Below are 14,555 nucleotides of genomic sequence, written 5' to 3' on the forward strand. Positions count from 1 at the left end.
TCTGAGTATTCCATTGCTGCAACAAATTGTGTCCCCACAAATTCATTGCAATATTAGCAACATTTAGCTTTAATATTCCTCTCTGTCCTTGTGACCTTATACGTTCGAGCCATCTCATGCTCTGTTTTACCTAAGATAATGTTCCAATCCCTAAAAGTTGAATATTTACCTCCTGAGGAGGTCAATTTGGATGCCAAAATTCTTGTGATACAATTGTTACATCTGCACCTGTGTTTCCCAGACTTTCAATGATAGCATCATTTATTAGTACTTTTAATTTTGGTTTCATTTAAAGAAATTTGCCAATAAATTTGCCTTGTGATTTTTTTCCTGACTTTTTTGTTTTCTATTTAATAACTTTTTTTTTATCATCCAAAGCAGTATGATTTTTTTTTACAATAGGTATTAGGCTCTTTAATTGCTCTAGGACGGGGTCGCCATGGTGCAGGAAAAGTCTGAGTTGGGTCTAGCATAGGGGCCTTAGAGAGACCCTTCAGGGAGTTTCCAGACAGCAAAGCATTGTCTTGAAAAATCTCTTGTTGACCTACATTCTTTTGTCCAATGACTGCCTTTGCCACGCCTTCTATATAGTCCAAAATGTTGAGGGATATCTGTTGTTGCCCATGTTCATGCATGAGAAAGAGAGTATGGATTAAGGAATGATAAGTAGAAAAATTATAGATACTAAGGAAAAAACAGAGACACAGAATAGAGTCTGAGGGCACTCCAGTGAATACTGGGGGAAAAAAGGTCCCAAGTTTATTTATATATCCCAGTCACAAGTGGAGTAAGGCAAAGAGACTTCCTTGCCAAGATACAAAGAACAAGCTGGTGTAATTACCTTTTCAATACCCAAAATATCAAGTAACCACACCCTAAACCAAGTATCTTATTGTCAAGGCAAGATACACAATAGCCACACCTTAGGCTATATATCCTGTTGTTAGAGTAAAACATCCATTATTTACTTCTTAGGCCAAATGTCCTAGTTGTCAAGGTAAGACATCCATTAGTTTAGCCACATCTTAGTCTAAAACATTCAAGGTTGTTTAACCTTGAGACAGCTATAGTGGGTTTGAACTCTCTGCCTTAAATCAAGTTGAAAGTAAAGCCATCTCTATGGGCTCCAACAAGAAGGGAGGGGCATTCTGTTTGGATTATGTTTATAAAAAGCATTGTCTCTAGAAACACCCTGTTTATAATTCCTTATCAAGTGACCCTGTTTGCCACAATTAAAACATTTGACATTTCAGTTTTTCTTTAAACCTCTTGAAATTACACCCTCCTATCCATGTTTCATCAGCATGGTCATGAGCTTCAGTATTAATTGTATCTCAGATCCTATCCTCAAAAGGTGCTGATCTTGCTTTTTAAAGGCCTAATTATCCTTCTGCATGGTGCATTAGCATTTTTAAAAGCCATAGTTTCAGTTATTATTTTTCTAGCTTCTGTGTCTGATTCTACTTACTGCTGATGGCAATCTTTGTAAGAAATCCATAAAGGCTTACTTTGGTACTTGTATAACTTTTGTAACTGACTCAGTTTTCTTTCCTACTTCTCCAGTTTTGTCCTAAGCATTCAAAGCTGCTTCATGGTGTAAACCCAAGAGATGTAATCATATAGACCTTTTCCATAATAATCTGCTTTTCTCAAGAATTTGGTCTTGGGAGATATCCTTATCTTTGGCTTTGGCCCATTGTTCAATATTATTAGCCTCTTCTCTGAACCAGGAAGTCCATTGTAATTGTGGTTCTTAAAGACCTGCAGAGCATGGACCTTCACGCTCCCACCCAGAAAAGGGGACACTCCAAATCATTCACGAGAAGCAGTCTTGATGTAAAAGCATAAGGTCTTTTATATTCCAAGTGCACTGGGGTCCACAGTCATGCGCCACACAGGGGTAGAGGACTGAGGACCCTGAGTACAGAATTGAGACAGCTTTTATAGGGTTACAACAAAGCCCACACATCTTAAACCAATCATCTCATAGCATCCAGAGCCTGCACGGTACAGGCCAATGAATTTAAACCATCCAAGTTGGCGCTTTATAGACCAGTCAGTTTTCTATAGCCCCGGAGGTCTGCATTTGCGGGGCTCCAGGGTGGGGTGACAAAGCTCATTTCCTGTGTTATCCTACGAGGTCAGGATCACGTACTCATAGGTCCTGTCATAAACAGCAAAGAATGTAACCTTTTGCCTACGTACTGCCAGGGGACAGGGTCTGGAATTTAAGGTATTTAGGGCTTTTTTAGACTTCTAGTTTCCTGGGGTCATTGGAGAGTTAGGCTGTATTTTTCTGTCCTTACAGTTCAGACTCTAAAATAGTTTTAATCAAGTCTATCCGGTCTATAGGGATAACTTTATTACAAACTGACCATGTGTTTATCATCTGCTTTACAAATGGTGGATGGATGCCATATGAAACTACAACTTCATTGAATTTCCCTAAGTCTAACATTGTCATAGGCTTCCAAATAGCTCTTATAGAACCTCTATCATTTGGCGATTCCTGTAAGGCTACTGGATATATTAAGGTTGGTTCTCTTAAGACCTTAGAGTGTTCTAAAAAACTGCAATGCTGAACTTGTTTCCCCATTTAATTTTTGAGTCTGGGTTTCACTAGCACTATAATCTACTATAATAAGTTTTTCTGAGGCTTGAATATTAGCACTCCTATCAACTGACTTTTTTAGAGATAAACCAGGAATTATCAAAATGATAATTAACAGTATGTCAATCACATTTTTAAATCATTCATTGCATAATCATACAGTGACTTCATTGTAATTATGTTTCCCATTTTTACTGTGAGTAAACACTCTTTTAACTAATTCCTTCCTTTAAGAATCCCCGATATATTTACTGGATCTATCGACAATGTCAGTGAACTATGAGGTGTAGCGAGTTGCCATGGGCTGAGAATAGCAGCTCAAGGAGAGGAAGAGAGGGGCTGTAGGGAAAGCCTGAATCCTATGGTGTGGGGTGATGGAGGGAGGGAGAGAGGAAGGGAGGGAGAGAATGAGCTGGCTAGCTGGCTGGAAAAACCTCACAGGATTGTTAAGAAGAAATACATGTGGTGGGTATGTATGCCCTGAGCTGGTTGGGCAGGGACTCCAGTGGGAGTCTTGCTTGCAGCTCAGGCCTAGGCCTGGGCCTCAGCCAGTGAATTTTTGTAAATTCATACCTTAATGTTGGGCCAATTGTATCATGAAAATTTAAAAGACCCAGAAGCAGATATTGGAGATCAAGCTTCAAGCTAAAGATCAGAGAAGCAAAGTAGCCAAGCCAGTAGATCTTACCTCCACCAAGCTGAAGTGGCAATCCTATATCTATGAATCCTCAGAGCAAAAACTTTGAGTTCCTGTCTCCTCCTGCCTTACATTCTTTTCTCCACCCAGCCATATCACTCCTGTCTCCACCTCTCCAGTGCTAGGATCAAAAGGCATGAGCCCTGTTACTCTTCACTCTTGTGTAGACCAGGGTGGTCTTGAACTCAGAGAGAGCCATCTGCTCTTCTCCAGAGTCCTGGGATTAAAGGTGTGTGCCACCACTGCCTGGCTCTATGGCTTGCTAGTATGACTGCTAGGATTAAAGTTGTGTCACCATTGCCTGCCCTCTATGACTTGTGGCTAGCTTTACATTCTGAACCCTCAGGCATGCTTTAATAAGTCATAAGTAATAAATTATCACATAGCTGCTGTCCTTTTTGACTGTATTCCAGACTTGTAATCTGATATTCTACGGCCTTCCCTAAACAATTATTTACCGTACATTGTCCTTTTCATTCTTCTGTGCGGCCTTCCACAGCTCTGTCAGTGTTTCATCTGTCTGCTGGGTTGTGTGGACAAGATTCTTATGTTAATTCTTAGTCACACATTTGCTTGTACACACACCTAACTTCTGCAGATTTGGGTGCTTCTGAAGATAATTGGACATGCTTACAATCATTGCAGGAGAAGAAACATCACCTTTTTCTTTGCTTAGGTGACAGATTTTCATAAAGGAGAGATGGCCATTTGTGTGGTGGGTTTGTATCTTTGCTTGCTTCTGCTTCTCCCCTCTCTCTATAGACTGAACCACATTCAGTATAGATTGTAGGTGCTTTGGGCCAGATAAAAAGCAGCTATTTACTTTGTACAAACTTTTCTGTTATAAGTTGTCATTTATTACTCCCAGGGGACTAGGCAGAATTGTACCAAATCAGAAGGATTTTTGCCATATGTTCCCTGGGCAAATGTGGAAATGTTTGTTTGGATTTGTTATATAATAAGGTATCTGGTTTTATTTACTTCCTCAAAACCAACAAGTAAATAAAGGAGAGTGGAGACTAGCTTGTATATAGAGAGATTTTACTTGTGTTTTCTTGGTAATACTTATATTTTTTTTTCATTTATTTTTTATTTTTGTGGATTTCACGTCACACACTTACCTCCCTATCTCCTACTCTTCCCTGGCAAACCTCCATTCCTTCCCTCCCCCTGCCCCGAAATCAAAACTAGATGTAAAAGAAAAACCAAAAACAAACCTAACAAAAAAGAAGAGGAAGTTGTAGTGTGGCCTATTGAGACACACAGTTTACCCTTTAGTCTGTTCATCTTTACTTGCAAGTGTTCGTTGCCATAAGTGATTGGTGTGGTTGAGACCTCTGGTTTCTGTTACATTACCAATAATGGGCTCTCTGGGGTTCTTCTTGGGTATTCTGTTGCCCTGTGTCTTGGAGATCCTGCTGTTTTGGATCTGAAGTTTTGTCTTTTTCTCATGTTCTAACGTTCATAAATTGGGTGGATGTTGGGTGGGCCAGCTCATAGCCTTGGTACTGGGCCTGGGTGATAGCTGGGTTGGTCAGCCTGTCAGCTCTCCCTCTTCCTCATTACCTGGATTAGCTCTCCAGCACTGCCTTGGCTAGCTCACCCAATGCAGCTTACAGCACCAAGCAGGGTCAGTGCTTATGTTCTCTGGCCCTCAGAGCTGGGTCTCCCTCACTTGTCGCCAGGTACAGCTCTGTTGTTTTGCCCAGGCAGGATGCAGGGCCCATTCTCCTGATTGTATTAGGGGGCAACAGAGTCAGCTCTAGTGTGCTGCCCAGGTGGGGTGCAAGGTCGGTTCTTCTGTGTGCTGTAGGACAGGACTAGTTCTCTAACTAGTGGCCAGCTCCCTCACCTGCCCCAGATAGCAAGGGGTGGTAGAGGAAGGGCATCTTTCTCTCACCCATGTCCCATGTCACTGAATGGCAGGTGAGGGATTAAATAATTTTTTAGTTGCTCCTTTCATGGATCTAAGCAAGTTAAAATGTGTGTGGGTTTTTTTTTTTTTTTTTTTCCCTCCATTATGCTCTTGCCTAAGTCACAGCATACTTCACAGAAGTTCTGGGTATCACCTGCATACTGTGTTAGTGAGATTTATAATTAAGGCACAGACTTTTATTGAAATTGGGACTATTTTTCTTTGTAATTGAACTTTCAGCATCAGTCTATAATATAGTAAAGTAAGTTCTAGTACAAATTACGAATTGATTTCCACTTATGAGGTTTAGCTCTGACTTTCCCATATTAGGAAGACTTATCAGCCTATTGACTGAATTTAAAAATTTCTCCTCTCGGTTTTCCTTTGTGACTATTCTTTTATTGCATAAGAAAAAAGCCCTTTGCAGTGTGAATAGAAATATACTAAATTTAAACAGCCATTTACATTTCTATGGAAATACTTGTCTTCTATACCAGGCGGCATTCAGAACTGTCTGAGTTGAATGTAAAGGTCTTGGAAGCGCTGGACCTGTATAACAGATTGGTGAATGAAGCACCTGTCTATTCAGTCTATTCAAAACTTCATCCAGCCCATTACTCATCTCCATCAGCTGGGGTTCCAGTGCAGGTGAGCATTGCTTTTGAGAAAGTATTCATTTTTTAAGGTAAATGTTTAAGAGCATAATACTAAAGATCTAATATCCGTTAATAAAGTTATAAAACTAGGGTTGGAGAGTTGGCTCAGCCGTTAAAAAAAAAAAATTATGAAACTGACTGTGTCAGCTTTCCTTCACTGTGATAAATTACCTGAGAAGAGCCAACTAAAAGGAGGTTTATGTGGCTTAATGATTTCAAATGTCTCAGTTCATGGCCAGCTGGCTCTATTGCCCTGGGCCTGAAGGAGCATGTGTGGAGCACAGCCACCCCATCCTTACTGTGGGTGGGAAGCAGAGAAGCGAAGATCTGAGGCCGAGGTAAACCTTCAGAAGTCCTTAGTGACCTCTTCTCTCCGGTGAGTCCTCACCATGGAGCCTGATCAGCTATGGACTCACTACCAAATTGATTCCTGGTAAAGTTAGAGCTCTTGAGCACCAAACAGCTGGAAGCCAGCCCTCCCAACACACAGCCTTTGGTGTACAGGGCTGGGATCTTCATACTCAGACCTCGACACTAAACTTTGGTGGTCTTGGGAAGTATTATCTAAACACTGTTTACTGCAAAGATTACTAGTGATTCCACAAATACATTCCAATTCATTTTTAACACAATGAAAAGATCATTAAGAAAATCAGGGGATTTCTGGTTCTTCATTTACCTTTGTAAGTAATATGGGCTATAAATCTTTTCTGTAGATGTTAAGTCCTTTACTATAAAGTGTGGGTCCTTTTATGTCGGTCATGCTATGTAAATCCTCTGGGTACTGTTCAACAAGGAGATCAAATATTTCTTTAAAAACTTCTTTCAGGATTTGTCTTAGTTAATTATGTAAAAATTAGTTAATGAGCTTCTTTTTTTCTTTATTCTTCACTCACATATTGACATCCTAACTGAAGTTACTCCTCCCAGTCCCTTACCCAAAACGTCCCCTCTCCCCCAGATCCATTCCTCCTCCTCTTCCCTTTAGAAAAGGGCAGCCCTCCCAGGGATGTCAACCAAACATGGCATATCAAGATACAGTAAGACTAGGTAATCCCTTATTAAAGCTGGATGAGACAGCACCAAGCTACACAACCATAGCACACATGCAGGGGACCTAGGTGAGACCAACACAGGCTCTGGGGCTGTTGACTCAGTCTCTGTGAGCTCCTGTGAGTCCTGGTTAGTGTGGGCTGTTTTCTCGTGGTGTCCTTGACCCTTCTGGCTCCTATAATCCTTACCCCCCTTACCTACAGGATTCCCTGTGCTCTGCCTAATGTTTGGCTGTGGCTCTCTGCATCTAAGAGCTTCTTTTATTCTCAGAGCATGCTTTATATTTTCTTTGACTCATGACTTCAAAATGTTAAAAAGAAAAAGCCAGGCAGTGGTGCCTCACACACTTAAGAGGCGGAGGCAGGTGGATCTCTGAGTTTGAGGCCAACCTGGTCTATAAGGTGAGTTCCAGGATGTCCAGGGCTATACACAGTATCTCTGTCTCAAAAAAACCAAAGGAAAGAAAAAAGTCAGTGTAATAAATTTTTGCTACAGGCCCCTGAAGTGTAGTTGTCATAAGCTACCCATTAACAGTATCACTTTCCCAGTACTTTTCATGTTTTTGTATTTGCTATCAGACATTAGAATACTTATTTTTTTTTCAGTATCCCCAATTCTGAAATATTTTTCAAATTTTGGCCAATTAAATTTAAATTGAGCATGGTTGAGCAAAATTCATGTTAATTTATGAAAACCAGTACGCAATAGAGTGTGTGAAGGAAACACCAAAGAGAAAAAGTAGAATGTGGGTGCATAAATTAGATGATGTGGCACAATATAATTGCTGAGTTTTTTTTTTTTAAATGGTTACTGTGGTAACTGTCACACCAGACAAGAAGCATTTATCAAATATACCATGCTGTGAACTTTCTGAAAATTATGTATGAGCTTAGAAAGGATTTCTGGGTACAGAAAAACTCCTGAAGTTTATCCACTATTACTTCCATTTTCAAAAATACATGTGTTGCTTCTATGAAAGTGGAACAAGGTAGAAATGTCTGTCCCACTGTTGAGTAGAACTGTGTGTCTGCTTTTTTTGTGCCTGTGAAGGGTAGCCATTCCTGTGCCTGGTTTCTTTGTTATAGTCGATGTACAGCTGTCCTTTTGTTTTCCCAAGGGTTTACTTTTTCATGCAGCTTTCTTCTTAATATATTAATTCACCTGTGAGCTTATTTGAAATATCCAAAATCCCCATTCTGTTTTGAAAAATGTATCTTCTTAGAATGGATGGGGTTGTAGCACCATTAGTGATGTCTGAGGACACTTGGAAACTATGAACTGCTCAGGTCTGCTCTTACAGTCTCAGCTTCTTGGCACTGGGTTACTGGTCATTGCTGAAGAGAGAGATAATGTCATTGCACTTAATGTAGTTTATTTGGCATGCCTACTATTCTAAATTTTAATGTGACTTTTGCTTTGAGCAAAACTGGACCAATGATTACTACTATATGATATTTATTAAAACACATGCATTGTTTTGAATGCTGTTATAAGTAGGCAGATAGACTCTGTCCTTAGGGAGCTGTTCCTGTGAAAATTACAGAGGTATACATGAGAATTTGGTGGCCTTTGGGGGTGTCCTGAGGATGCATTTTGCCTTATCTCACAACTCCTTTCTTATCTTCTGAAAGCAGGTGTCTTAGGATTTTATTGTTGTGAATAGACACCATGCCCAGGGTAATTCTTGTAAAAGAAAGCATTTCTGTAGATGGATGTTTCTGTCCCACCTGGTCCTGAAGCTGTTTAGTCCCAAATAAACACACATAGGCTCATATTAATTATAAACTATTTGGCCACTTGCTCAGGCTTCTTATTGGCTAGCTTTCTATCTTAATTATTAACCCATTTCTATTAACCTGTATCTCCATGTGGTCTTGGCTTACTGGTGAGTGCCCAGGTATCCTGGCTTCCTGGTAGCTACATGGCATCTCCCTGACTCCACCTCCTACCTTTCTCTATCCCTGTGTTGATTTCCCCGCCTGGCTAAATCCTGCCTTTCCATTGGTTGAAACAGCTTTATTCATCGACCAGTAAGAGAAACATATATCCACAGCATACGGAAGTACACCCCCCCCATCATATTTCATTATGGCTGGCTTACAGGTTCAGAGGTTAAATGCATTATCACCATGGTAGGAAGCATGGCAGCATGCAGGCAGACATGGTATCCGAGAAGGAGCTAAGAGTTCTATGTCTAGATTGACAGGCAGCAGGAAGAAAGAGTGACATTGGGCCTGGCTTTAGCATCTGAAACCTCAAAGCCCATCCCCAGTTGACACAATTCCTCCAACAAGGCCACACCTCTTAATAGTGCCACTCCCTGTGAGCCTATGGGGAACATTTTCATTTAAACAACTGTATCAGGAGATATGGTACATAAGACAGAGAGGGCCTGGGCCCCTGGTCCTCTCTTTCAACCTTCTGTTCAACAGGGAGGAATTGGAGGAGTCATCCTGGAATGAGAGTGAAAAGAGTTATTATTCTCATGGTGACCTGGAGTAATCACGCGTTTCCCTTCAAGGGATGGTTCTTTGGCAAGATGTATGTTGTTAATAGATACTCTTGATTGATTTCAACTTTGTACTTCAGAATAGTCCCCACATAATCAAAGAACAGTTAAACACATTGTAAATGTTCATTGCTTAGACACCATGAGTTGGAAGCTCTCCATGTTTTGTTCCAGTGTGTAAAGATTGGTAGAATCAGATTGTTTCCTAAATAATTAAAAATTGTATTTCCCTTAAGTCTTAAAGTTTTAGTTATGTTTAGTAAATGATTGAGAGAGCAAGGTATCATTTTTTTTCCTCTTTGATTAATAGACATATGCAGTTCAGTCGCATGGTGGAAACTATCTGGGTCATAATGTTCACCAAGTATCTGTTGCCCAGAGCTTTGGCCTAGGACCTGATCCTATGGGCTCTCTGAGATCTCTGCCTCCAAATATGAACTCCTCAGTAACAACACACACTGTTCAAACTCCATATTTAAGGTAAGTTTTGGAGAGTTATGTTAATTTTTCTTACTTTTAAAATGAGAACCTATGGACTTTTCTTACAGTAATATTCCTAACTTTTGCTGTTATTGTTGTTTTTTGAGATAGGGTTTCTTTATGTAGCTCTGTCTGTCCTAGAATTCACTTGCTTTGAACTTTCAGAAATCCGTCTGTCTGTCTTCTGGGTACTGGAATCAAGTGTATGCTACCTCACTAGCTCTCAATGTTTATTTACTCTTTTGTTTTTCTTTGAGACAGGGTTTCTCTGTAGCTTTGGAGCCTGTCCTGGAACTCACTCTGTAGACCAGGCCAGCCTCGAACTGACAGATCTACTTGCCTCTGCCTCCTGAGTGCTGGGATTAAAGGTGTGTGCCACCACTCTTAAGGTAGAGTTACAGAAGTGACTATTATTACTCTCACTGAATAGAATGGTGCTACCTTTACTTCAGCTAATACCTTAATAGTTGGTAAGATTTAAATCTACAGTTTAAGACCCGAGACAAAAATCTCTCTTATTTTTCAAGACAAGGATTCTCTGTATAGCCTTGGCTGTCTTGGAACTTGCTCTGAAGACCAGACTAGCGTAGAACTCACAGGTATCTGCCTGCTTCTGCCTCCTGAGTGCTGAGATTAGGACTGTACACCTTCATTCCCTTACCCCTGCTCCTAGACAGTCTTTATTTTGTATTGGTCCTTTATAGGGATTGATGCCATGGTGTTCTTAGCACTGTGCTGTCATTAGTTAGCCTAATGAAGTAATGTCAGGGTCACTGTGTGTACTCCTAAATATTTAAAAAAAAAAAAAAAAAGTTACTAAAAAGTTACTGTTTTTACTCATAAAAGGCAGTAAGTTTGAATGCTGGGGTGGACTTTAGTATTTTTATACAAACATTTCTGAGAGTCATGTTTTACATCTTCCTAACAATGTACTTAATCAAAGAAAACATGTATAGAGTATTATATATAGTTGCTTTCTAAGGTCCCTTTTCAACTTAAAGTTCATGAGGAGGAAGTTCAAAGACTACCTGAAAAGTAAATAAACTGTATATGTGAGATAATTACAGTTTTGTTATTCAGAGTCATAGGAATTATGAGAAAAAGCTGGTATAATATCAACATTAGTCCTCATCTATAAGCAACATATTTGGTGTGATTTAAAAATAAATGTTTTAAGTAAATCTATGTTATAGTAGTAATAGGAGAAAACAAAGTCCTGCAATTTAGTGTGGTTTATTTCCCACTTAGAGTGTGAGTCAGCCAGTCTGTTTTTCTATGCGATTGATCTGTAAAGTACTCTGTGCAGGATATACCATTGTGCAGGTACACTATTGTGCAGGGCACTGTTGTGTAGGGTACATGTTGTACAGGGTATACTATTATGTAAGGTACACTGTTGTGCAGGGTACACTATTATGTAAGGAACACTGCTGTGCAGGTACACTGTTGTGCAGGGTATACTATTATGTAGTACAGAGTAAGTGCATGCTTGTCCTTTTGAAAGTGCTGAGTTCTTTTCAAAGAAAAGCTTAGGGGTGTGAGTGTGTAGTGGTTTGTCTTGAACAGGGCTCTGCTCTTTGATGCTGGCTGTGGGAATCACAGACAAAAACAGTTTGCATTTTCAGTACTTTCAATACTTTGAGAGAGAGGTTAAAGCCAGTTTAAGTAAGCCTTGTAATCTTGCATTTTGTTGATTTTTTTTTTTTTTTTTTTTTTTTTTGAGCATTCCTGGTTTTTTTTTTTTTTTTTTATGTTTGTTTGGTTGGTTTTTTGAAATAGGGTTTCTCTGTGTAGACCTAGTTGTGTTGGAACTAGCTCTTGTAGACCAGGCTGGCTTTGAACTCACAGAGATCTACCTGCCTCTGCCTCCTGAGTGCTGGGATCAACGGTGTGCACCACCTCTGCCTGGTGAGCATTCCTTTTTTATGTTTTTTTTTAGTTTACTATAATGTACAGGAGAATCCAAGATAGCAACACTTCATTGTAACTATTGCACAGAGCCTCGAGGTTTAAATAAAAATGTAAGTCTTAGTACTTCAGATGGAAAGGCAAGCAGATCTCTTTGAGTGCAAGGCTAGTCTGGCCTACAGAGTTCCAGGATAGCCAAGACTACATAGTGAGACCCTGCCCTTAAAAAATATAAATAAATAAGGCAAGGTGGTGGTGGTACACCCTTTAATCCCAGAACTTGGGAGGCAGAGGCAGGTGGATCTCTGAGTTTGAGAACAGCCTGGTCTACAAGAGCTAGTTTCAGGACAGGCTCTAAAGCTACACAGAGAAACCCTGTCTCAAAAAAACCAACCAAACAAACAAAACTATGTTAACAGTATGTGATGACTACATAAGCTCAAAATGGAAAAGGCATGTTTGTCTTGATGATCTGTTGCCATAACTTAAGGTAAATGTGATTTCCTTTGTAAAATTTCTTTTGCAGCACTGCACAGGACACGGTTTCCAACCCTTCTTACATGAACCAGAGCTCTCATCTTCAGTCAGCTGCTGGTCCAGCTGCTTACACACAGCCCGTGGGGATGTCATTGGATGTGTCTTCTTACCAAAACACAGCGTCAGGTTTGCCACAGCTGGCAGGATTTCCAGTGGCAGTTCCTGCACCTCCAGCCGCACAACCACCGACAAGTTACCACCAGCAGCCTCTCCTTTAGAGACAGACCAGGGCTGTTGGAAGTCCTTGTAGGCCTGTCACTCAACCTGGGGTTTCTGATCTCAAATATTCAAACTTTACCCTCTCAATCAAAAGGAACCATGAATAATAAATAAAGCACAAAACCCCACCTTACTCTGAAGGCCATAAAAGGATTGTTTTTCAATCCAGTTCGTGTGAAGCTCTCCTTTTGATCAGAGGCCCCTTGAAAATGTTTCAGTTGGTTTTGTACTCCCTGGGCCCTGGATGAGCAGCCTTACAACACTACAGTGGTATATAAGATAGGAGTGGAAACCATTATTTCCTCTAAGATGAGATTTTTGAGGATCACCGAAGACCTTTAAGCATTTTTGTCTGTTTTTTTTTTTTTTTTTTTTTTTTGTGGATTTCCACCACCCTATAATCTTACAAGATGAGCATCTTTCAGTGTGAGCCTTAAGCTTGCCAGTGTATTTCCTTTTGGCTCCTTAAATTCCAGTTGTGTTCGCAGCTCTGTCACTTTTGCTCCCAGTGCTATACTGAAGAATAATTAGCATATAATTGTGTAAGCAGCAAGAGCAATTTGAAAGGAACAAAAGTATTTTCTATTACTGACAGTGAAAGCCTTGTAAATGCAAAAGTGGCGAAGCAGCTAGCCTGTCCTGTGACAGCAGTGGGCCTAGGAATGCCCCACACAATGTCAACCTTCTCCAGGAAAGGCATGCTGTCCCTCCTATTCAGGATGGCCGCTGCTGACCTTTGCAAGTGACTTTGGTCTTGTCTAATGAAGGCTCTGTCCTTTGGCTTTCCTTCCTGCCAAGTCCTCAGAGACTGTGCTCACTGCCTTCTTAGGGATTATCAGTGAAGTTGAGCCAGGAGACTGTATAATCTGATGTGATAGAAACTGTCATGGGTGTGAAGTGTGAGGTGGGCATGTTACTTTCTTATAGAAGTGATTGGCATTCCATTGGTAAGCTGTCATCGTGCCAAGCTGTCAAAAGAATTGTGCATTCCCTCAGAAGTAACCTCCAGCCTTTGCAGTATCAGCAGGCAGTGATTTGGTAGAAAGTGCATGACTGACAGGAGGATGCCAGGCTATCTTTCTGAAGTCAACGTTTTAAGTCAGTTCATAGTTCAAGATCCCACATACTGTAGGAGCTGATGATAAACCAATAGGATTTTTTTTTTCTGAAAACTTTGCACATTACTCTGATTTTTACATAACAGCAAATTAGAAAACATAGATGCACATGTTTCAGACACGTATTTAGATCATGACAATGTTCCAAGCTTAACTTTTTAAACGTTAAAATTTTGATTGAATGCACTTCTCTCTATATTTTTAAGCACTTAATCTTTCTATTGAAAATCCATTGGAAGACAGTTTGGAAATTTTGTCATTTATCTATTTACAGATATTTGATTACAAGTATGTTCTTTTTTCAAAGAAACTTTATTCTAGAACACACTACTGCATCAAGTGGTCCACACTGAAGAGAGTAGTCGGTACCTGCAAGCCTTTGTTGTGTGTGTGATGTCAGTACCAGAGACTGGAAAGAGTTTCAGCCTTTAGCCAAACTCCATGTTCTGTTTTTCATGTAGCATTTCCTTTCAGGTGAATTCACTTATGTACTTATAAGAATGTACTGCAACACAGCACCTTACATTTTTGGAAATAATCTGTTCTTTAAAAATTAGGGAAATAAATGTAAAAGTATCCAGAGCTGCTCATGAAAACATTTGCATATTTGGGCACATCTTACCTTTCTCTTCCGGACTGTGTTTAATAAGCTCATCTAAATGTTTGTGCATTTCATGTTTGGTTCTTGTTTAAATTATAAAGACTTTATTCAGTAGAAGCCTTTAAGTCAGTGTAAATACTGCATACTCACTAAATGGGGACCAGCCAGGAAGGCATGCAACATGATCTGTATATAAATAGTATATATTGGTGTCTGTGAAGTTTAATATATGCAGAAGTTTCTCCTCAAAA

At 40.0% G+C, this 14,555-nt stretch overlaps 1 protein-coding gene across 2 annotated transcripts in view; it reads left to right on the forward strand.

Annotated features, from left to right (window-relative positions):
- The window catches only part of Stam2 (signal transducing adaptor molecule 2), a 58,639-nt gene extending 44,084 nt beyond the window's left edge, over positions 1–14,555 (forward strand). For both annotated transcript variants that reach the window (XM_051184697.1, XM_051184698.1), the window contains 3 exons: positions 5,721–5,871; positions 9,752–9,921; positions 12,356–14,555. In XM_051184697.1, the coding sequence (XP_051040654.1) occupies positions 5,721–5,871; positions 9,752–9,921; positions 12,356–12,584 (550 nt within the window). In that variant the 3' untranslated portion in view covers positions 12,585–14,555. The remainder of the gene's footprint in view (positions 1–5,720; positions 5,872–9,751; positions 9,922–12,355) is intronic.

This window comes from Phodopus roborovskii, unplaced genomic scaffold, assembly GCF_943737965.1.
Source record: "Phodopus roborovskii unplaced genomic scaffold, PHOROB, whole genome shotgun sequence".
NCBI classification, from domain to species: Eukaryota; Metazoa; Chordata; class Mammalia; order Rodentia; family Cricetidae; genus Phodopus; species Phodopus roborovskii.